The 24,182-nt window shown below is 35.3% G+C and overlaps 1 protein-coding gene and 1 long non-coding RNA gene across 2 annotated transcripts in view; one reads left to right on the forward strand and one right to left on the reverse strand.

Moving 5' to 3' along the window:
- LOC122190210 overlaps positions 1-24,182 on the reverse strand; it is an 88,777-nt gene that overhangs the window by 48,433 nt on the left and 16,162 nt on the right. The window lies entirely within an intron of this gene.
- The window catches only part of IGF1 (insulin like growth factor 1), a 48,187-nt gene continuing 42,579 nt past the window's right edge, over positions 18,575-24,182 (forward strand). Inside the window, exons 1-2 of the mRNA XM_042890024.1 lie at positions 18,575-18,822; positions 23,116-23,272. Of these exons, the coding sequence (XP_042745958.1) occupies positions 18,760-18,822; positions 23,116-23,272 (220 nt within the window). The 5' untranslated portion in view covers positions 18,575-18,759. The remainder of the gene's footprint in view (positions 18,823-23,115; positions 23,273-24,182) is intronic.

Raw genomic sequence — 24,182 nt, forward strand, 5'->3', positions numbered from 1 at the left:
AAATGACATCTGGCTAAACATGCACTTGGGTCAAGTTTAGACCTCAGCCACTAGAAAAGGCTGTGGTTAAATAGCATGCTAAACTTGACACCTCACAAACAGAGGAATACATATTCAGTACACATCAACACAAAAAGTTAAACACTCCTTTATTTTTCTCAGGGCTCAACATTTTCTTTCAACAGCTTTCAAGATTTGTTGCCAAAAGCTTTTGTGGTGTTTATATAGTGTTTTCTGTAACAACTTATGCTAAAAATACGCAAACATATACCTGATGCTCCCTACCATTCTTTAAATCATAAATTGATATTTCAGAGCTGTAACCAGTAGATCCAAAAGGCAAAAATTTTATTGGGTAAACTCAACAGGCAAATAATTTAAGAAAAGGAAAAACCAAATTAAAGAATTAGTTTGACTGTAGAGGACATATCAGAAAATCTGTAAGTTCAAAATCAACTTAAATTCAGGTTAGTTTTGTCAAACTGTAATTAAACTTGGAAGTTACAGGTTTTTATCAGCTGTTTCAGATGTCAGTTCTTAGTGAAAGGTGATAGCATTGTTTATTCTCATTCCCCTTTTTCTTGTGATGATGGCCTTGTCTTGCTCAGCATTATTTTTTGGTTCTGAACAAAAAGGCCAACTATCACCCCATAGTTTCTCTTGGGTCTAGGTTCACTCTTGCTTACATTTTTAAAACTTCACAAGAAGTGAATTCTTAAAAGTTACTCTTCTTGAATCACCCAAAGTGTTAAATCTCTTGTGGACTTACTGTAGAATTGAATACCAAAAGACACTTGAAGAGAATCAACTCCAGTCTTGAAAACTATTTAATGATATTTGTTTACTGACTGTAATAACATTCTACTGAGTGAAGATTTGTAGATAATAGACTTTCATTAAATACATATACTGCTACATGAAGTACCATTCATATCTGTTGAGTATTTTTCATGCTAGTTTTAATTAAGATGTTAGCAAGTCATTGAAGGCACACTGTATTTTTTTAAAGCAGTACGATATTTGCTGTCCTTCTTCCTAGGCTACTTACGCTAAAGATTCCACACCTCGGTATTTTCGCTGTTGCTTTTTAAATGGTCATACCATGTAAATCTATCTCCTGCTGGGCTTTGGGTTTTTGAGTATTAACATTAGCTCTGAATACTTTTGCGTGCAAAAGATATCACCCATGGTATTCAATGACTGGAGATCCTTCATAGCAAAAGATATTGTGTAATTAGAAACATCCATCTCAAATATTCCAGCTTGTTGCAGTTAGCAAAGAGATAGCAATGAAAGGGAAAATTTATGATAAAGGAGACAAGAAGATAGACAACCCATGAAAATACCCACAAATGAAAGAAAATAAGAGCACATTACACAGCAGAATTATAGTAGCATAATACTTGCTGCACTGCAAAATGAAGTGAAGGAGAAAGCAGAAAACAACATGGCAAGAAAGTAAAAAGGTGCAATAAGCCCACTTATTAGGAATAGGAAGAGTAGAAGAGAAGAGGTGGACAAGAATTTGATTTAGGGTTTGGGTTTGATTTTTGGTAATATCTGATAATGCTTGACCTTGGATAATTCTTAAACTATTTCTACTCTTTTGTCTCTAAAAATTTACTGTTCTTTTGAAAGTACATGTTTTATGTTGCTTGTATACTCTTTAATTACTCCCTCTCCTGCTTTTAAGGTGACATTTTATGTTATTATATTTACAGCTCTTTCCTATTCCTTCTTCACAATCATCTTTTTAACTGACTCCTATTCCTTTGGCTCCAGACTGAAAGTAACATCTCCACTGTTGATAGCTTGCCATGGTTTTATAATTACCCCCAGCTGTTTGTAAAGCAGGCTTTCTATCTTAGTAGACCTTTAACTTGCTTGTTCATTTTTCTATTGGTCAAATGTAGATAAAGTCTATAATGCCAAATAACTGTACATCGACTCATTTGCAAGATTACCTTTGCATACTATTTTCAGAACATTTCCTTACCTTCTTATAGAGACACTTCAAATTTAGCATTTTTTATTAAGAATTTCTTAAAAGCTTTTCTAGAAGCTGGGCCAGTACCTATTTATAATAGTTATCAGTATGCTAATTGGTAATGCTGCAAATAAGTTTCCGTAAGTAACAAGGACTACCTAGGTAGTGTTACTGAGAGTCAGATTGCGTTTGAGTTTCTTATTTTGCTGGATGCAAAAGAAGCTGATTTCTGAATGAACCACTTCTAGAAAATTATTTAATAGTTGTTGGAATGAGAAAAAAAAATCCAGTCTACCATAGGAGATGAATGTACATAGATAGGATAGAATATTTTAAATTTAAATTATAAAGAAGTATATATCTTCAGAGGGATACATTTTTCCCCTTAAAATATTAGTAGCTTACTCAGAGTTAAATACCAGCAATCCAACATTAAGGCTATAAACACAAGCCTTAAGCTTGTGCTTTAGCTCAAATTCTCTATCTTTCCTTGTCAGTATGATTAAAGGCTCAGGTTTAATGTAACTGATGTCTAAGGAACTTTAATTTTCCTTTGATAAACTGAAAAAGAAATCATTTCTTTTATGTTAATCCAAAGGGCACAATGTTACAATGGTCTCCTTGTGATGCACTTAAACTTGTGAAAATCTGTTCTTATCTTTAGAGCCCTGTTGTAGCAGCTACTACAATACCCAGACAGATATAAGGGTACATGCAGTGGATTAGTCTGCAGCAATTAGCTATCAACACTTGGTAGTTGTTGCTATGGTGGGAAGAGAGTCATATATAATTTCCCATAATGATGACAGTAAAATAATAATTGCTTCAGAGTAAAACCCAGTGGAGCAGGGAACATCTGGAAGTAAGTAGGAGAACCTGAGGCCCTGCACATTAAGTATATCTGGATAACTGGCTTGGGGAGTGTGTGTGAGGGGGTGGAGGTGATGTTATTTGGTTTCTGTATTCTACTAAATTTACCACTTTTTTGTCACTGTTCTTTCATGATTACCTGGGCAGATACGCGTGTAGCTTTAAACCTTTGTGTAGAGCAAAACAATTTGCAGGGAATATGAAATCTGTAACAGAATGAGGTCTATAGATTTAAAGTCTATAGCAGAAATTAAAAATTTAGTGTTGCCTTCATCATTCTAATCCAGTGTTATAATTCAGGACCTTCTTTCTACCCTTTCTGCCTCTTTTCTAGAAAGAATGCCTGAGATATTTCCTGTGGCTATGACATGACACGTGTAACATTCATATATATTTTAAATTGTTTCTCTTATATTTTGTGCCTTGCTTCATTTAAGAAGAAATGTAACATGACAGACGTTCAGCTCAAAGGAATTCATCTTGTCTGTTTCGTCACTGGAATTAGATGCCTCTCTCCTATCCCTCTTTTCCATTTTCATTCAAATTGCATGGAAGAAACAACCCTAGCAGATTCAGCTCATCAGCTACATTGCTGGTAAAAATCTATTTGGAAAACAGATCCCTCCACATGAAAATGTGTGTGTTAATTAGCCCCTTTTGTGTCAGTCTGCTTCTGAGCCAAGTCTGAAGAGTCATTTGAGGGCACTGAATGTCTGTTCTGAAGAAAGGCTTACATGATCGAGAGTGTCATGACCACTTGAGAAACTTTCTTAAAGGATGAGAACTTTTCTGTTGGCAACATGTTATCAGGAACATCTAGTACAGCACCATCAAGGATTTTTCTGTTTATTTTAAAAATATGCAGACACTACAACTCCTTTTGGTTGTAGTGGTACAGAGAATTGAGGGCAGAAGGAAAAATATGCAGATGAAGATTGATTTAATGAATAAAGTACATTTCATATTGAATAAGTGTCTGGATTTAAGTGCCACAAGTTTATCTGTCAACTCTGACTCCAACTGTAACTCTTCTAAGCACAGATGAAAGCAAAGAAATACAGCTATGTCTTGTAAATTTCATCTTCCATTAAGAAGGCTAGCCATGGACAACTGAGGGGCACTGGTCAACTTATAATATGCAAAAAGAATAAAATTCAAGGGCATCTGCATGATATGTGACCATATTTACTAAAGGTGTTTAGGATTTAAAAGCCTTGCTTTTTTTGCTTATTCAGTTGTAGCCAATGAAGTGTAATGTAACACAAACCACCCTCACTTCATTGGCTCATATAGGGCCCCAGTTCTCTGGGTGGAACTGGAGTGAGCAAGAAAAAGCTAACAAGTTTCCTAACTAAACCAGCAAGTTTCTTCATTCACTGCCCCCACATGAGTCCATAAACTCAATCTATCTTTCCCACTCTCTTCTCAAAGAGATACAAGGGTTATTTTTTCATAACCACCCCAAACTGCATTTTTGAGAAGACACTACTTCCTTCCATTCTCAACTATTTCAGAGGCTGCCAGAGGCTGCCCCTCTTCCCAGAAGTCACTCACAAAGTCAACAAGCAGTTTACCCTCTAACTGTTTTGATGTTGGCCTGCCTTCCAGCAATTCTCAATTGGCACATCATCTCCTGCAGACTATAATCGGCTTGGCACATGTTAAAACAGCCATGCCAGGGCTATGGCCAGGAGTCAAATGCTGTGTTGCAGTTAGTTTGTCTTGTTACAGTTTCACCAGCACATTCAAAACCAAATTCTCTGACTGGCCACATTATCTAGCACTTTAAATCTCCTTTATGATGAACTTAGAGCATTGCACGTCAAGCAATGTCAAGAAATAAAACCCCAGAGAGCTCTCCTCCAGAATTCTTTACACAGAATTCTTTACACAGCTCAGGTAGTGTGCACTCCAGTCACATAGCCCTGTATTCCAAAGCATCAAATCAGAAGGCACAGCCTGCCCTAATACAATCATGGATTAGACAGCCTAACCTCCATGCCTCCCTTCAAAAACCCTTCTAAACAGAACAAATCCATAATGCAGGCATTTTTATTTGTATACAAGATGTTCACATCTGGGAGAAGATCATGATCATGTCCATGGGGATAAGAAAGAGGAAGTGGACTTCAGCATTCCCTGTGAGGAGAAATGTAATGAGGCAGACACCTAAGCCTCCAGTCCTTTCTCCTATTGCAAATAATGACAGTGGAATCTCTCTCCTATCCATATGTCCACAATCTCCTTCCTACTAAGCCAAAACAGCAGTCTTAGCAGGCAAGATCACACCATTCAGCAAAAGTAAGAAGAGCGTGCTGATTGTTAAAGTGATTAAAAACACAGCAGCACTCCTCCAATAAACTCACCTCTGTTTACTTCAGTTCTATGTATTCAACACTGTGAAGTCAAGGCAAGTGATTCTATCCACCTAACCTAAAAAGAGTGCAGAGAAGGCATCCAAAACATCCTCAACACTGATCAGTAAAGTGATTGCAAGTTACTTCCCAAAGAATGACTGACAGACATTGAGAAGGATCTCATCTCAACCCTGTTTGTTTTCAATCTTTTACTTTTTGGTAAGGCTGGATGTCCTGTTTGCAGTAGTATAGAGAAACTGTAATAATGGACATTTTTTAATGAATACACAGTGGAGAAGACAATAAATCAGTACAACAGAGAAGGCTAGTGGCACTCACTTTGTTCATTGTTGTTCCACATGCACATGCTGCTCTTACAGAACATTTTTTTCTTGCAAGCTTTGAAAATCCTTGTTACTACCCAACTGATATTTAAATTTTCTGCTTTTTCCTAATCCACCTTCAAAAACCCACTAACACTTGGAAAACATCCAAACAAAGCAGCCCATTAAGGGTAGTGCTTCTGTAAAAATGTCAACTCCTAACCTGACTGCAATTAATATGGATAGCCTTTTCATATAGATTTTGGTTGCATTTGTTATAAATATCTTCTGTCTTTTGTGTTCTTCTCTTTCAGTTTTAAAACAGAGCAAAAAAGATCTGTCATTGATGTTCAACTACTTTTAAAGTTTTTTTTTGTCTTCGTGTAAGGCAAATACAATCTGCTTAAATTGAAAAGTAGAAATTACTTTTACACTTAAGAACAAAATCCAGGTTTGCTGTTCATGAAAAAAAAAAAAAACTATTATTTTTATCTAATGCCTAATATATGTTGATATAGATGGTAAATTTCCTTTATTATGCAAGAGCATTATCTATGAAGACCGAAGTCTCCACTGGATTGGAATGAGCATTGACAGTTCATATTTTCCCTAGAATAATTTTGTAGTCTTTAATGATCTTTAGAGCACTCTCCAGAAATCCACCTGCTCCATATGCAATGCCTCCGCGCTTTAAGAAAATCAGAGAAAAACTCAATGGATACATGGCAGTCATACCATGTAGCTAAATTCTTGTAGTCTCATTAATATTACCAAGCATGCTCATGATGCGTGCCCAGAATTGAGTAAATGCTGTTACAGCAAAAGATCCTGGTGCAGCAAAGGAAAAGAGACTTCAATGGAACATGTATTGATGATAGGGAAACAGTATCAAGAAACAATGAACATATACACATAAGGATGTTAGGTTGCTTTGTTTCTGGGCAGCAGGTTCACCTCCCTCCTTGAAGCATTCTGCTTCCTCCCTTGCACCTCTCCTGTCATGCAATTACAGAAAAATCAATGGCAGTGATTAAGGGATGTACTGAGAAAGCCCCCTAATGAAAGGCAATATGAGGGGCCATAGAGTGTTTCTGATGTAAAGCAAAGGAAACTATCCTTACAAGAGGCTGTACCCCAAGGATATGGTGTAAAAATGAATGGTTGAAAATCATTGAATATTCATTGGAGTCTTGTACAAATACTCTCCCTGAGCTGCCCTTGTCAGGGAGATTCTCCAAAGCATTTAAGAGGATAGAATCATAGAATTTTTTGAGTTGGAAGAGACCTTTAAGGGCTATCCAGTCCAACTCCCTGCAATGAACAGGGACACCCACAGCTAGATTAGATACTCAGAGTCCCTCCAGCCTGACCTTGAGTGTCTCCAGGGATGGGGCAACCACCACTTTTCTGGGCAACCTGTGCAGGTGCCTCACCACCCTGAAGGTAAAACAGCTTTTTTCCTTATGTCCAGTCTAAATTTCCCATCTTTTAGTTTAAAACCATTTCCAAAACATTTCCTACATAACTCTAGGACTCACAGATAACTTTCTTGCTTTCCGTGAGAGTGAAGGGCCACCATGTCTTTTCACACAGGGAGGGTAAGTTGCGGAAAAAGTCATTTCCTCCAGCCTACTGAAATGACTAAAAATATTTGACAGCTCCTACTGTAACACAGAAGTTACATAAAATATATAAATGTATAATATTTCACCACCTCACAACGTTTTGATTTCTTCCCTGAAGTTATAACCTAAAGATCAGTGTTTATTTAACATTTTTGAACAAGTCAGAACATGTCCATCTAAGACTAGTAAAATGTACTCAGTGTTGGCAATGAGGCACAGAATGGCAAGTTTCTCCTGCAAAAACCTTTGAAATATAAGCAAATAAAAATATTGTTTTTGCACGTGTTAATATAGGTCACTTAATTTTATGGTTTATCAAAGATTAGTCGTGTATTGCTATGCTTGAATCTGTGTGTGGTTTGTTTCCTTTTTCTCTTCTGATACTTTTGGTATTAGCTCAATTTCAGAGTTCCTACAAAATTTACTGTAAAGGATCTGTTTGACAATGAGAGAAGGAGTTGCCAGCCATGCCAATTATAGTGATTTTGTGGTGTGGAACTGTATGCCACTGGGAACTGAAGGCCCATGACTGAAAAAAGAAAATGCTTTTCTAGGCATCTCTCTTTCACAGTTCTCATTCAACTCAAGATACGCCTTCCTAGCATGTTATCTAAAGAAAAATATTAGGTTAGCATTAGGACTTTTTGAGTAGACGATATTAAACAGGGACACAGAATAAATTCTTTTTTTTTTTTTTTTCTTTTGCCTAGGAAAGTAACATCTGGAACAAATAGAGTCTTTAACTGATTATCATTAACACAATTGTGTTGTGTTCTCAAAGAGCTATTAAAAAGTGTTAACATGGTTACATCATGAACTTCAGCTGGTTCTTATAACACATGAATCAACCAAAACCAGAAGTGTTCACATAATGCAAGTTTAAGATACTGTGTTTTGAAACATGATTTTGGGAACATTTTCATTAAATTGAGGATTACTTGCCAGTTACTGCAGTCAGTTTGAGAAAAGATGTCGCTACTCATACCACACTGGACAGTTTTTAAGCATACATTTAAATATATTTACAGGTCTGCAAGTAGTAAAGCCGCCAATCAGTTTGGATGAATAGACAAAAGCGAAATGATTCTGTCTTGCATATTATTCAAACACTGTCTTTTAAACAAATATCACACATAATCAGAATTAAATTCAGGCTAAATTAATTTTGAAATAAGTTAATAAATAATTTTAAACACTGTGTGTCTTGAAGGGTCTGTAACAATATTAAAAATGTCTCCCCATCTAGTCCCCAGTGGAAAGCGACAGCCTTTTTTTTACTATGCACTGCATGACGCATGACTACAAAGCAGGAAGGAAAGAAAAACATAGACATCTGTAGCTGCAGAGATAGAATCAATAACCTAGGAACTGTCATTAACATCTGTTACAAATCTCTTTTGACACCAGTGCCTCCCTGTACACCTTTATGGAGAATAACTGCATCAGCTAAAAAACATTTCTTTCAGCAGACAGACATTCTTGACAGAGCTTCCCAAGTAAATCATGGTCACACCTCAATTAGTTCATCATATATACTAATATACACAAGGTCATGCAACTGGTACCTCCAGAAAACTGAGCAACATGAAAATACGAGAGGCTCTTTCCCAGACAGTGTTTAACCATTGAGGTTTCTGTGACTCCATTTGAGCACTGAGAAGCAGACCTAAAGCTTCCTAGTTCAGGTGTGCATTTGTCCACATCCTGAATCTTGAGTTAAGGCTTGAATATGTACCCTTTGCTGTGGCTTCCAAAGAAAGACAGTGTGCAAGTTGCTCACTCTGTGAAGTATAAACATAGCCTCTGTAAGAGCATTACTCAACAGCACTGGCCACAATAACACAGGCTGTGCAGCTATGGAGAAGCAACAATAATTTTGTGGCAGGAAGAGAGAAACATGAGGAAAAGAAGTGAGTATATCATGCTCAAAGCCCAAGAAATGACATTTTTGCTATTCAGACAGGTGTTTTACAAGACTGGAAAGTGGTCTGGGCAATGCCAAACATGTAGCTGCTCATGTAGCCATGGTTCCATACTTTATTAATCTGTAATTACATGACCACATAGAATTTTTCCCTAAGAAATTCTCCCTTATTCAGGGAAGAAATTAAGTGTACAATGGGGGCTTATTAAAGGATTCAGGTGAAACAGTAGATCTTTTTTTCTTTTTTTTTTCTCGTATGACGTGCTTGATATTTCAACTGTGAAGTCTTTTTTTCCTACCTTGAGGGGAGGGGCAAAAGAAGCAAACAAATCTTGTTCCACATGTATGAGCTAGGAATTGAATGGGATGTCTTATTGGCATTCTAATATGAATAGAATCAAATAGAGCAATCACAATGGATGTTGCTCCAAAAGTTTGCTTCCTATATTTCCATGGAAACTATAAAATAGAGCACAATAACAATATTTTATAGAGCAAGTTCTCATCTACAAGATACCATTTTTCTACATTGTCATCACCATTAGCTGTGCATTTTCACCAACAATGAACAAAAGCCTGCATACCACATTCAGAAAAATCTGCACCAGTGGAAGCGACCCATTTCACAAATTCAACACATTCTAAGACAGTAGGTTTCAATTTTGCTGTTGGACCCATGGTTTATTGATTAGTATATGCAGTTTTAGAGCTGTAATACTCTACAAAAATATTACAAGTTTACATGACACAAAGCTTCAAATGAAACTCACTGTACTTTTTAAAATTTGCCGAAATTTTGATGGGTTTTGTTTTGATTTTGTACCTGCAGTCTTTATGCCAACTCACATAACAACTGCTGACATCTCTGCAATGTTATAAAGAATTACATGCCATATCGTCTTCTAAAACCTACACAAATCAAATCAGCCCTGAATTCTGCTATGCCTTGTTCAGCAGAAACAGGATTTTATGTTCAGAGCGGATTGGGCTCAGACTTGCATTTCTGTATAAGTCAATAGCATGTATATTTGGTATTAATTATTATAGAAACATTCCCTAACCACTTCACATGTAAAGAGAAGCTCAGATAATATTTAAGGATTCATAAATTTAGAACTGAGAGATTGTCAGCAATGTTTATCACCACCAATGGACAAAACTTGACATTGTCAAAAAGTCTACTTATGGCATCGGAGGTTGCTTTATTGGTCTTGATAAAAATCTGAGTCATTCGCCATGTGACAGAGCAACAAAATAAACACCACAAACATTGCAAAATATATGTAGACAGCTGTTTGTGTGTGTAATTCTTATTTAGCCAAGAAACACAAGGATAGAAAAAGAAATACATAAATAAAAACTTACAAAATTAAAGAGCAAGAAAAGATTTTTGTTCCACTGATACAATTTGCCACACACACCACTACATTTTTCAAATATTAAAGTTTTTTGAACCACTGATTGAAGCCTCTCAAAATTGCACCAGTATTCAGATCTATCCTATAATGATAATGTCATTACCCATAAAAAGAAAGATTCTAAACAGCAACATTTCTCTATAAAAGCAGTAATAATATTTGATCTATAAAATGCCCTATGTAAAAAAATAGTCATGCAAGAAAAATAATGATTTCACAAATTGAAGATGTAGTTATAAAATGAAAATACAGAAAAATGAAAGCTCCATTTAAATGGATAGCAAAATTTGAAGTAAATTTGTATTCTGTCTTTCAGTCATTTGGAAAAATACTAAAATTCCAAACAATTAAGTCAGTTGGCTTATGAGTCTTGTTTATCTCCACCATCTAAATTTCTGTCCCATGATACTTCTTACAGAGCTTGCTCCTTTTTCATGACAATAAAACCTGCTTTCTTACTTTTTTGTGTGGTTTTGGATGTGACAAAACATTTTAGATTTGTGGGGTTTTTTTGTTGTTTTTTTTTAAAGATCTAACAAATATTCTACATAACACTGAAGGAAAGTAAACAGTTATGGAAAGTTAGTTTCAAATAAATCTTAGCAATCCTAAATGGTAACCACCAATTAGTATCTAAAGAAACCAACCAATGTAGCTTTTCCTCTTTCCCACTAGAAAGCAATCCTGGCAGTAACCTCTCTGCCAGCTGTTTCTTTTCCTTCTTCATACTCTTTTTTCTCTCCTGTGCAGGAGCATGGCTTAACCCATGTGCAGGTTTAGGGACTGAAAACAAAGTTTAGAGCCAATGAATCTGTTCTTGGAATCAGAATACTATTCTATAAATCAGACATGGACTAAGGTTTACTAATTAAACTGCTCCCTATGCATGACAAGTAACACAACTGTTATCTTACTAACTTTATATATTTTATCATATAGTCATCAGATAAAAATAGTAATTCCAGGGGAAAAAAAAAAAAAAGGGTTGCAAATAAGGTCCTTGACAAGAACACTTGTGGATAGTGTAAAGGGAAAAAGAAGAAAATAAGTAAAAGGAAGCATCTGTTGGGGCTTCATCCAGCTATGCTTAACACTTTTGGAAGATGACAGAGACATAATATGTGCAGGGCTACACAGTAACTTGTCATTTCCTATAAATATAGAGAGGTGTTGCTCCGGCCACCATAGTGTTTTCCAAAAAATACATAGCCTGGCTCGCTCTGTTTTCCGTCTATAATCCTTAAAGTACATTGCAAAGTATTTCAGAATTGTTGTTCATATTTTACAGATAGGAAAATATGGAAGTGATTGCAGTAATGGCTCAAGCGGCTCGAAGTAGTACTGTAACACCAGGGTAAAAAATGATAATACGCAGCACAATTCAGCACTGATATATTTAAGACCTATTAGAAATGAAAGACACGTTTTCATTTGTTTCAATGCGTTCAAATGCAGGATGCATCAAAATCTGAAACCACAGTTTTGTAAAAAGTATTAATGGCCTAAACTACCATCAGTGTTTAGAAAGCATATGCTATTAAAAAAAAAAAAAAAAAAAAAATCTGGTGAAAATAAAAGGTGAAAAATACATCACACTTACTAAACAGTTATTCTTCAGAACCATAGAAATCATGGGTGGGTGAGTTAAGATAGATTTGCACCTACTATTCTTCTAAATAATAATTCTTAGGACAACAGTTGCAGAAATAGTTTCTATGTCCTAGGGATATATAGATGGAGGCTGGATCTTAAATGACATTGGTTATCTTTTTATCACAGTGAAGCACACATCAATAAGAATCAATGTAGCTTTTATTTGTGTAAATTTTGTTATTCTGTGGGTTCTTTCTGTATAGTCATTGGAATTCTGGCGATTTTACTAGCTCAATAGCTAAATAAATGATTCGGTAGTTTCTTAATGAAAGCACAGCTGATCAAAATCTTGAAGTTATAGTTAACTGAAGATTATAGTTAACTGAAGATTATTTATGGATTTCTGTTAATTTTTCATAAGCCCTTAATGTTTTGATAAAAATAAACCTGCTCATTGTAGCTAATAGGTCAAATTAGAAGCAACGTATCAGTATCTTCTGTTTGAAGAAAGAAATCTAATAAAAAGGTCAATAAGGGGGCTCAGTCTTTGAAGATGCAGAACATACTGGCTTCTGTCCAAGAAACAATGCAGAAATGTTATGAGATAAGCCACTTAGGTGTAGTAAATCACGAGTGTGAAGAGAAATGAACCCAGAAGAAAGAGTACTAAGCAATGTCGTATAAGCCTGAATTAGTAGTAAATTAAATAAACTAAAAATAGAGTAAGTGGCTGTTTCTTTTTCCTTAAAGACATCTTATTTCATCTCTAAGGATGTTTGCTTACAAGAAAGTTATAGAGCAGGGATAAGTATTCTTTATTCTTACTCATGCAAGAGTTCTTCAGGTCAATGTGAAATAAATATTTTTGCTGTGTTTTCTGTCTGATTTGCATGGAAATATACAACGAATCTATGACAGAATGCACAATATTCATTTTGTTCTCCTTTACAGTCCTTTCTAAGGCAGCAAAAATAGAAAAACAAATAATATGCATGGGCATTAGAATTCACATGCATAATATATGGAAAAGGAAGAACACTATAAACCACGTATATAATTCCGAAAGTAATGCCTCCTATTTATTCTCATAGAAACTACAACAAAGAGAACAATAATTTTATAGAGAAAATTCTCTGCTACAAAACACCTTTTTTGAACGTAGACACAACCATTGGCCATGCGCTTCTGCCAGCGATGAAAAAGAGCCTGCATATCATGCTCACAAACATCTGCGCCAGCAGAAATGACTCACTGCCACCACTGTTGAAATGCACAACCCACCGCCTCCCTGTGCTCACTTTCACTGTTTGGTGCCTCTCTGCTGCCATCTGTCGCAGGGCAGCAAAGTACAATTTTGGCAGGAAGGTTCAGCTTCTATTGCCATGCCATCAACATCCAGCCTCTCATGTTGTGGGCTAACAAAAGAGGAGGCACTACTTTCAGAACAGTCTTCATATATCTGGTAGATTATTGTTCAAAAATACATGATCAACAGATGCATCTTTGAGATCATTCAGGAAAAACAAATATCTCTACAATTCATCTACTTGTGGAAGTAAAAGTTTAGAAAATGAGAGAAATACCTAAGGTCATACATGTATCTCTGGGAGACACAGACATTTAAGTGGCAGTGGAAGTCAAACATACATATTTCCCAGGCTACTGCAATTCCCATTTGTTTTGCCTTCTTTCCCTGTATGCAGGCATTGCACTATGCAGTAATATTTTTCAATTTTCTTTCTTTGTTAATTCTGACTTTTTGTTTCTTTTAGAAATAAAAAAAAAAAAAAGCAATTTCTTGGAGCAAAGATGATCTATTCAGATGATCTTAACATTGGGAAAGGGAGAACAAGACTACAGACGGCTGAAACCGGGGATTTCCAGTTTAATGGAAAATTCTGGTATTCTGATTATTCAGAATCAGAATAAACTATTTCAAAATTTCCCACAAAACAGAAATTGAAAAAATACCCTAAAAACTATGCTTTCAAAAAATGTTGAAACACATTTTTTTTTTTGACATTTTAGTTTTGTTAGTTTTACACTACTTTTCATATTTTATAGTTTTTGTTTTGCCAGAAATAACTGCACGTTATCTGTTGTCACTTAATTAAGTAATTTCCATAATAGATGTTATTGTGGTGGGTTTTTTGTTTGTTTTTTAAATCTACTTAAGTATTTAAATTGCGAAAACAGTACATATAAAAATTGATGTGTATTTCATTTGCGTAGGAAAGTAAGATCAGTATTTGGCTTTGTACTATATTTAGCAGAAACTTTCTAAATCTCCGTGGAAAAAAATATAATATATTATATTGAAGGATATTCCAAATGTAGACACTCTAATTTCTGTGATAAACTAAATTTAAAGAATTACTCAGTACATTCATTTAACGAACCCATGGGTTAAATTTGACTGTTATTAATACCAGTTGTTTCTATCGCTTCTACCCGTAAAAGAAACTCTGAACTGAGGTCCTCACACACCCATTCTCTTGAAACATGTTTTTCTTGATCTGTGAACATAAAAGGTTTCAATTTCCTTGATTCTCATTTAATCGGGAAACTTGCACTTTCCCTGTTTTGCCCTAAAGAGAAACGGCTTTTCATGGCACTGCTCTTCTCTTTTGTCTTTCTTCAATACTACCATTGTAATGACAGCTCAAATGTAACATCATTATTCTCCCCATCAAATTTGTACCTTGTTTTTCATGTAGTGATGATACTACTTAGGTCACCATGGGAAAAAGTGGAGTAGCTCATTTTTTTGTTAGTCCAGTTTTTAAAAAAACAGTTGGCAAGGATTTTTCTACCTGTCTTACTTTGAATTTCAATGCAACATTTCTTATTCACACAATATTTACCTTCACCTGTTTCTCCAAAGTTTCCTAGAAAAGAAAGCTAAACTTCTCCAATAGCAAACAAGTAAATAATTCATGTGAGACTGTAAGAACTAAGCAGTCGTTTCTGTCTTTCAGGAAATAATGCTACATTGTAAATAACATTTTATCTTATCCAAAAGCAAGCAAGATGATTAATGAAATAAATAAAAAGAGAATTCTCCAAACCAAAAGACCTTGAGCTGGATGCTAATAAGAAAATAAGGAAAATATACATTCAGATTATGCTAGAATGAAAATGTTGATTCTCCACTTTAAAACCTTTTCAGAAAAGGATCACAAAAATAGTAAGTGACAGAAGATATAGTATCTCTGTTTATGAAGAAGCCAAAGGTAATACTCAGGTCAAAGTCCGCATTTACAAGAATCCTAGATCAGCATGCCAAAATAAGGCCTTATGGTGGGGTTCAGTTACCTAAACACTGTTGCTGAAGGCCATTTGAGATGCCCTAAGCTATCCGAGAAATCTATCTAGGGTCAGCAGATATGACACAGAGAGGAATTACATATCTTTCAGTAGTGGAAGCTGGAAGACATGCAGGATATCCTACAGCCCTAAAAATGATACTGGATGCCCAGGTTTAGGGAAACAAATACTGCCTTTAATGCCTAGCTTTATGATTGTCTCCTCAAAAAATGAAAAGAAAGGAGAGGAGAGGGGAGGGGAAGGGAAGGGGAAGGAATTGAGGGGAGGGGAGAAAAATACAATACAATTTCCATTAGCGCAACAAAATGAATTCAGAAACCAGTCAATACAATCAGTAGGCTAAATAGGCTAAGGAGGCCTACTGAAGGGCTGAGGGAAGACTGGTAAGACAGTGTTCTTCTAGCGGTTCTTCTGCCTTTTGGGGGGAACAGGGAACGTATTACCACAACATTCAGTACCATTCAATCAGCTTGTATCTCACTGCATTTGTGTATGTTCTGTGCAGAATTGCTGTTTTTAAGACAATGGTATCTATTCTGATTCTACCTTGATTCCAGAAGAATTATTATCCTAGTATAGGAAAAGAAACAGCAGTTCTATATAATAAGTAACTCGATATAGGTACCAGTGAACTAGTACAGGAGAAGGCAAGAGAACAGTATACACTTTGCCTTTCAGGCACTGAAAAAAAAGCCAAAGATATTCAGACTATTGTCTTTTATAGATTTAGAGAAATTCTGCTGACTCCAATAGATTTTTTTTTTCTGAGTATTTTTATGACTACCATACATTATGGAGTTTACAGGTGCATTTTATTCAAAGTTGTAGATATATGCAACTATGTCATTAAGAAGTAAATCATACAGCAATTTATTCTAAATGGTTTATTAACTAATAGCTTTTTACCAGGAAGAAATGAAAAAATCTCTAATAATTAGCAGACTGCTATACTGAGTAGAATAAATGATCAGAAGAGAAGCTGTGTTTTAGGAGAGTAGTGATTCCCAGATAAATATGTCCTAAGGAATGTTTTATTTCCTAGGAAAAAAAAATATGGAATGGGTTGTAAGAAATGTATTGCGCTGTTTAACAGTAAGTCTAAAAATTATTACAAAAAATCTGTCATTGTTTTCTTGTCCTTTCACAAAATCACTTGAAAGTGACAATTAGACAGAAATGGAGTGCTTCTGAAAGTCAAATTATATTGCTGGAATGAAGGTACAGAGTTCAGAATGGCTCCATCGAAAGAAGATGGATCAGTACTACGGAGAGAAACCACAGTTCTTTGGCTACCATGAAAGACAAAAGTTCCACCTTCTGCTGTGTGTTGCTGTCATGATCAGCGGAGGCCTGGTAAAAAGTCAAGAAAGCCACCATGAGGAGTAAAATGAAGGTTTGAACCTTGGCAGTGGGGATGTGAGAAATGTACTGATTCCTTTTAATATTTAGGAAGATAAAGGAAGAAGTGCATGCACCCATCTATAGTACTACTCTTCTCACCTCCTCCTATTAGGCTGGTGAAATAAGTGATATATGTGCTGCAAGTTGGGGTATCCCTTGGGATATCCTCAAGGCATATTTAGAACCATGCCACTGCTCAATGAACTCTGAATCACAGTGGAATTAATAAAATATACCAGGATTACAAAATAATGTGCCTTCAGTATAAATGCGTATTGGTACACTTGAAATTCTGATTGGTATTGCCTCAACTAAACAAACTTACCTGTGATTCTGCCATTATGCAAAATTAGAGGAAGCCCCTTCCAAGGAGTTAGCTTATCTAACTCTAACCAGCTTAACATTACACAGAGCAGACTATCAGCCATCTATAGAAGATACTAATAACCAACTACATCCTTTCTGCCTGGCTAGTATGATAAGGTTCAAAGTGGATCTGAAAACTGAGGACCTGAAACAATATGACCTCAATTATTATTTTTAATAATACAGTACATCTAGCTGTTATGGTTTGTGACATGTATTTGTTTGCAGTCTTGATTAATGCTCTACTTTTAAATGCCATCTTCCAAAATCAAAGGCTAACAAGTACAAACTGTATCCATAAAACAGCATCTCGATTTTATTCTCAATAGCTAAGTATTGAAATGCAAGCATACATTATAAATAGAAAAACAGCTGGCTTGGAGCACACTGCAAGCCACTAACACAGTTGAGGGATTTGAATGACATCATAACCCGTGAGAGCATGCTGCTGGCCAGCTGGTGTTATTTATAATATACTCATAATTGAGGAAAAATAAAAAGGCAAAAGTTAGGTATTGCAGAACTAACAAATTCTCTCCTCCCCAGTGTCACTTAAATTATTAGGAGTAATTATGAAAATTGCTTCTAAAAAGGGGAAAATCGCCTTACAATTACAAGAGAGCATTTAAAATAAAAGTAAGAGAAGCCCTTCAAACTAGGCTACTTGAGTTACTACATTCATAGTACTGTAAATTCTAGGAAATTGTATGACTTCTGTGTGGTTGCTAAAGGATCACAGGGCTGTTTTGCCCTATTTACAAGCAGTGCTCAACAACTCTTTTACTTTATGCAAATGACAAACTGTTATTTTAGGGTTAATAGCACAGAGAGTCAGTGGTTTTAATTGTTAGTCAGCATGTAAGCGTGCCAAGTTTAGTAATGTAAAGATGCACTTAAAACAAAGTAAACTGTCTGCCCTTCTCTCTAGGTTAAAATAAATGAAATAAAATACCTGTGTCTCTGCATGAATGAAATGTGCACAGTTGTACACAGGAATATAAAGGTATACAGACGATGCCTTTACCTATGGAGGCTTTTGTCTATTTGAAAAGCAGACACATACACACAAAAATGCAAATGTACACATAGCCACCCGAAAGTTAACCAGAATACATTCTCTTATTTTCCGTGGCAGCATAAGCTTTTTTGTCTGCTAACCCCTCAGTCACTAATTCACATTCTTTTAAAGGGGAAAAAATATGCTTCTGTGCTCTAGTTTTAAAATGCAAAGGTATGATGTTATTTGTCACCATGCCCAAAAAAGTCCTTACTCGGTAACTTTGCCAGAAGAGGGAGAGAGAGAGAAGGCAAATGCTCCCCCAGCTGTTTCCTGTCTACAGTGTCTGTGTAATGTAGATAAATGTGAGGATTTTCTCTAAATCCCTCTTCTGTTTGCTAAATCTCACTGTCACTGCTAAAATCAGAGCAGATAGAGCCTGCGCAATGGAATAAAGTCCTCAATATTGAAATGTGACATTGCTCTCAACATCTCACATCTCTCTGGATTTCTTTTTTCTCATCATTACTGCTAACAAATTCATTTCCAGACTTTGCACTTTTAAGAAGCAATGGAAAAAATCAACAGTCTTTCAACACAATTAGTTAAGTGCTGCTTTTGTGATTTCTTGAAGGTAAATCTTTATTACTATTTCAAATAATTTTTTAGCTTTATTTTACTGTGTGTTGTCTGCTTCTGCTTTGAAGAGTATGTGCACTTTTCAGTAGCATTATTTTAGTATTGAGAATTATTTCTAAATTGCTGAACATGCAATTTTATGTGATCTGGAAAATGGTTATATGTAATAGTTGCAATTACATAGATAAGTATAAGGGTAAACTATTGCAGATACATGTCTTAAATGTCACTTCTGTTCAGAGAACTTCACAATATTTCAGTTATGTCATTATTAAATAGTCCAACTACATCATTGTCTATATTGTTAATTAATGCTTCTGTACAAGAACTTTTAGCAGTTTTCTGCAGGTGCAGATTTTTATAGGAAAATGGACATTGTACACATGTTAAGTTTCTGTAGTTTGTTAAACACAGTTAGAGATAAAATCTTCATGCTTTCACACAGAAACTTTTAAGGGATGTTGTCACTGCAGCAATTTTCTGGCAGCACTGTTGCATTTGCTTGTTTTTTTGCTTTCATATGTTAAAAGTAAATGTGAAGTTCTGTTTGTTTTTTACATTAGAACCCAGCTGCAACTCTTGCTGACCTTGCATATTTGTCTAGCTCAAGCAATTGTATATAAAGAAAATGGAAATTCTCCTACATGTTCTTCTCCAAGTTTTTTTCTTGTAGGGAGGGCTGATTCATGAAAGTTTGCATATGAAGTTTCATGTTATGACTCTAGAATTTCTAGTCATTAATATAAGCTGTCATTAGGTAAATTTGGGTTCAGTATGTGCACTGACCTCTGTTTCTGTCAATTGGCTCTTGTTCAACTTTTCATTATCAACAAATTTATATCCTTCAAGAACTTACTCTCTTTAGTGGCTTGAAGCACACTTATGCAGTTGACAGAATTCTCTTGTTTTAATTGTTTAGGGCCTAATTATTTTTTTTAGAGAGACTTACTCCCTTCCTTAATGTGATTCAGAAGAGCAAGTCTGTAAATGCAATGGATAAAACCATTCTCCTAATGTACAAATGGGCATCCTTTCCAGTCTACTTGAAAGGTGAAGAAGTATTTTTTTTTAACTGTTGAGCAAAGCATTAAGAGACATAAAAGTAATGTGCTAGTTCTTCAGCTGATGCATCCTGCCAAGCTTCCTGGGAATCAATGGAGCATATTGATTTAGGTTAAGATGTAGCCCTGATTTTTTTAAAACAAAATTAGCAGTATTTAAACCTTGATCCATCCTGAAGTACATATGCTTTATATATAATAAATGCTAGGGAATACTGTTATTAAATGTTAATTGTAAACTTTTACTATGACTTGGTAATTAGATCCAAAAACTATGTAGCAAAATGAGTATAACTTTTTTTTTCCTATAGCATATACTATCCATAAGAATTTTTTCTCACATCAAAATATTTATAATTATTATGAATGTCAATGTGCTATTAAAATGACCAAGCATGGGAAGAACTCCTATGCACAAACTATGCCAACTAATAGCTTGTTAGAAGAAGTGGATTTATATTAGAAGAAGTGGATTTATATAGAAAACTAAGATGTAAAAGAGATGTAGAGTGCTCATATATGACATTCTTCTGTGGTGCCACTCTTCTGGACTATTAAAAGAGGAATGCAGCAAAAGCTGGTTATTTTACTGAAAAAAAAAAAAAAAAAAAAAAAAAAAAAGAGGAAATTCCAGCTGTGAAAATATGGTCAGTCATTCTATGCAACCAAAAGAAGTGTTTAACCAGGCTCATCCTGAACCTGTATTCAATTTCCAAATGTAATTAGATGCTTCAATAAACCCCACCCACATGCCAATGCATTTTCTTTTAAAGTCTCAACTTTCTAGTGAAACTGGGGACACTAAGAACTCTGCCTGTTTGCAAAGGACCTGAAGCAATACTGGATTATAACTTTGTATTTTCTTAAGTCTATTCTCCTTAGAAATAATGGGAACTGTGATTTAACTATGAACATATTGAATCAACTAATGTTGTATTTAATTAAATTGATGAAGTATAGTTAAAGTCTTAAACTATGTTTTGGAATTAGTTTTGACACAACAGCATTTAAACAAAAAAGTAATTGACTCCCAGAAACATGTTGATCTTTTCTCTCTCCCAAAGTTTTTACTTGGTTGCAAGTACTTGACTGCTTTTAAATTTGGAGATAAAGTGTAGAAATTCTCTGTGGTTTATACTGTGCAGCCTTTTTGGCCTCCAGTAAAGGAAAAACAGTAGATAATCTGTTTTGTTGTAGTCTAGTGCTGATATTTATCTTAAAATGTAACCCAGCTGAAAAGTCATGCAAAATACAAAATTGTTAAATGTCTAAGATTTATATTTATTTCTGGCCCAAATATTACACAAGAACAAACTGTTAAATACATAACGTTCTTGTATTTATAATGCCTTTCTCCCGTCTCAGCCTGTGTGCTGAACAGCTTTTTGATTTACCTCCTCAGAACTAGGAACCATCTTAAACCACAGGTGCATAACATTAATCTTTAAAATTAAAAAATATGGCAAGGGAAAAAAGAAGTTCATGTTTTTAAGATATGGAATAATTACAGGAAAGAATGCCATGTGTTATCATTCATTTATAATTGACCTTCCTCCATCTGCCACTGTAGTCAGCAGATGTCCATGCATTAAAACTTGTTGGTTTTTCCATGGCAAAGTTGGCTAAAGACTGTTGTGAATGGGAAAATGATTATTCTTTCTTTTCATGAGATAACCTGGGATTTAGATTTGCTTGTTATTTTCGCAGTGGAAATATTATCAGGAAAAACAGAGGGGTACATTCTGACTTATTTATAGACTTTTTTCTTACTCAGCTTTGACTTAAGCTGAAATAGGGGACTCATCCAGCAAGATGCTAAGATCTCTTGCCAAGAAGAAAAGAATACTTACAAATTATTGACTTAAATGAGAGAAGGCTCAATACCCCACTGGATCAACTCTCATATGACCAGACAATAGACAGTTTCGTCAGTTTTTCAGAAGTCCAGTGAAAAAATAAGAGAAACAAGTCCCTAAAAGAAACTTCAGGAAATACTACTTTTTACTGCAGTTGCTAATGTAAGGAAGTTTTAAGCCAAGGTTAACTGTACATAAAAGAAAGATTCATAACCTCTTACCTGACTGCAATACTAAAATTAACCTTGCAATAGAATGAAATTAAATGCAGATTTACACCCTTTGAAGATAGCATTTTTGTCAAATGATCTAAATCAGGTCAGAAAATGCATTAAGCACATTCTTCACTGTTCTGAAACTAAATAGAAATAGATTTTCCTAAGACTCAAAAAAATTCTATGTTGAGTAAGATCTTCTGTTGCTACTAAGCGATACTAAGGGAAGTAGACAAAATGCAATTGGGCAAATTGACAACCAATGAGGATCAACCATAATTCAACCTTATGTCTGGGAAAAAAAGACTTCGCATCCAAGTGTGATGAAACATTCATCACCTGTATTTATGCCTCATAGCCAAACCTGAACTAAGTAGATAGAGAAAGCATACCTGCTTCTGTATTTGTATCAAATACAAAAAAATCCTTCGCTATTTCTCCTCTTAATTTCTTGAATGTTTCCAAATGTTAACCTGCTTGTAACAGAAGACTGGAAGAGTCACTGAATGTAGTCCCCTATTGTAGAAGGTCCCATACAATCTCTTTACTAAGTTCAGCAAGTTCTATCTTAAAACGCCTTTTTATTTTGTCTTAATGTTTTCATTCGTAAAGTGTCTGGACAGCCACAGAGCTTTAATAATTTATTTTTTTCCTCTTGGGCAAAATTTCCTTTCATCTAGTTAACAGCTATTTATTCTTATGACAGCACTGTTGTTTTAAATAGCTCTTATATACCATTTCCACATGACCCAGCGCATTGACAGACAGCTATTTTCCCTATTAGCCTACCTGGACACAAACAGAACAACATAAGGCTGTCCGATTTTCCTTACCCTAACTATTCCAGGCTTCCTGAGTTTCTTCATCTTTCTGTAGTACTATTCCATATCCTTCTCTAACAAGAGCAACTATTAATCATAATTCCTGCAAGGCTTTCTAACTACATGTGAGTGTAAACCAAGAATACTTACTAGATTAAGTCATGAGTTTACCAAATATTAAGTCTAGAATATGTAGATTGCAGCCTATCCTGATACTGCATATGTTGTCTAACAAATTACAGTACATATGAGCTATCAGTTTATACAGGTGCAGGATTCTTTTTTTTTTAAGACTCTGTTGGGAAACTGACACAGTACTTTTCCTTCCTTGGCAGGTGAAGATGCACACTGTGTCCTACATTCATTTCTTCTACCTTGCCCTGTGTTTGCTTACCTTAACCAGTTCTGCTGCTGCTGGCCCAGAAACACTGTGTGGTGCTGAGCTGGTTGATGCTCTTCAGTTCGTATGTGGAGACAGAGGCTTCTACTTCAGTAAGTCAATCCTTACATTCAACTGCTAAGTTTTTCCATGTCATCCATTTGAGTTTGCAACTGCTTTAAGCAAGCATAGGAATTATCCGACCAGGCTGCCAGGTACCACTAGTATCCTGGATCTCAGAGATGCCCAAGCCTTCAATGACCATTAAATCTCAGTTAAGAATAGATATGTTCCCATATTCAGCTCTCTGAGATTTTGATGAATTTTACTTTTCAGGCATATTATTGTTTTTATAACTACTTACCAGCTGCTGCTATCATACCTGCTATGTTATTACTTCTCCTGACCTGCCACTAAAAATAAGGAAATGAAAGGACACACTGGACCCAAGATATTCACAGAGCAGAACTGCACGTACCTATTATCTCAGACTATTCGTAAACAGTTTAAGTACACACTGTATCATATTAAAAACACACAAATCTTCAACATCTGGTTTGAAAAAAAGGAAAAGCTGGAAGGTCAGCAAGCAGAAAGGTATTGCATCCAAGTATCCACATGCTACATAAGTTAAGTACAGGTGAAAGAAAATGCTTTCATGGTGAGATAATAAAGAATATTTCCAGTACAGATAATAGATAAAATTAAGTGTGTAACAGAGTGGATATATTAGTACTCAAGAAACTTTTTGGAGCAAGTTGGAAAATAAACATCACAATACCTTTTCTTTGCTGTGCTTTAGTTTGTGCAAAGCTCTTAGTACCTCCTTACAAGTGGCATCAAGATCAAGAATACACAACATGTAAATAATAGAAGTCTACTTCCAATTTTCAGCTCTTGCTACTCAAATGCTATAAGGATAAGGAAACTTTTAGCAAGGAGTATGTTCATTCTGAACTCATTCATGAATATATATAAATTCAAAACAGACATAAAATTGTGCTTGTAGAGCTTCTGAAATTA

Source organism: Lagopus leucura, unplaced genomic scaffold, assembly GCF_019238085.1.
Source record: "Lagopus leucura isolate 7727_CA_CO unplaced genomic scaffold, USGS_WTPT01 Super-Scaffold_100159, whole genome shotgun sequence".
NCBI lineage: Eukaryota > Metazoa > Chordata > Aves > Galliformes > Phasianidae > Lagopus > Lagopus leucura.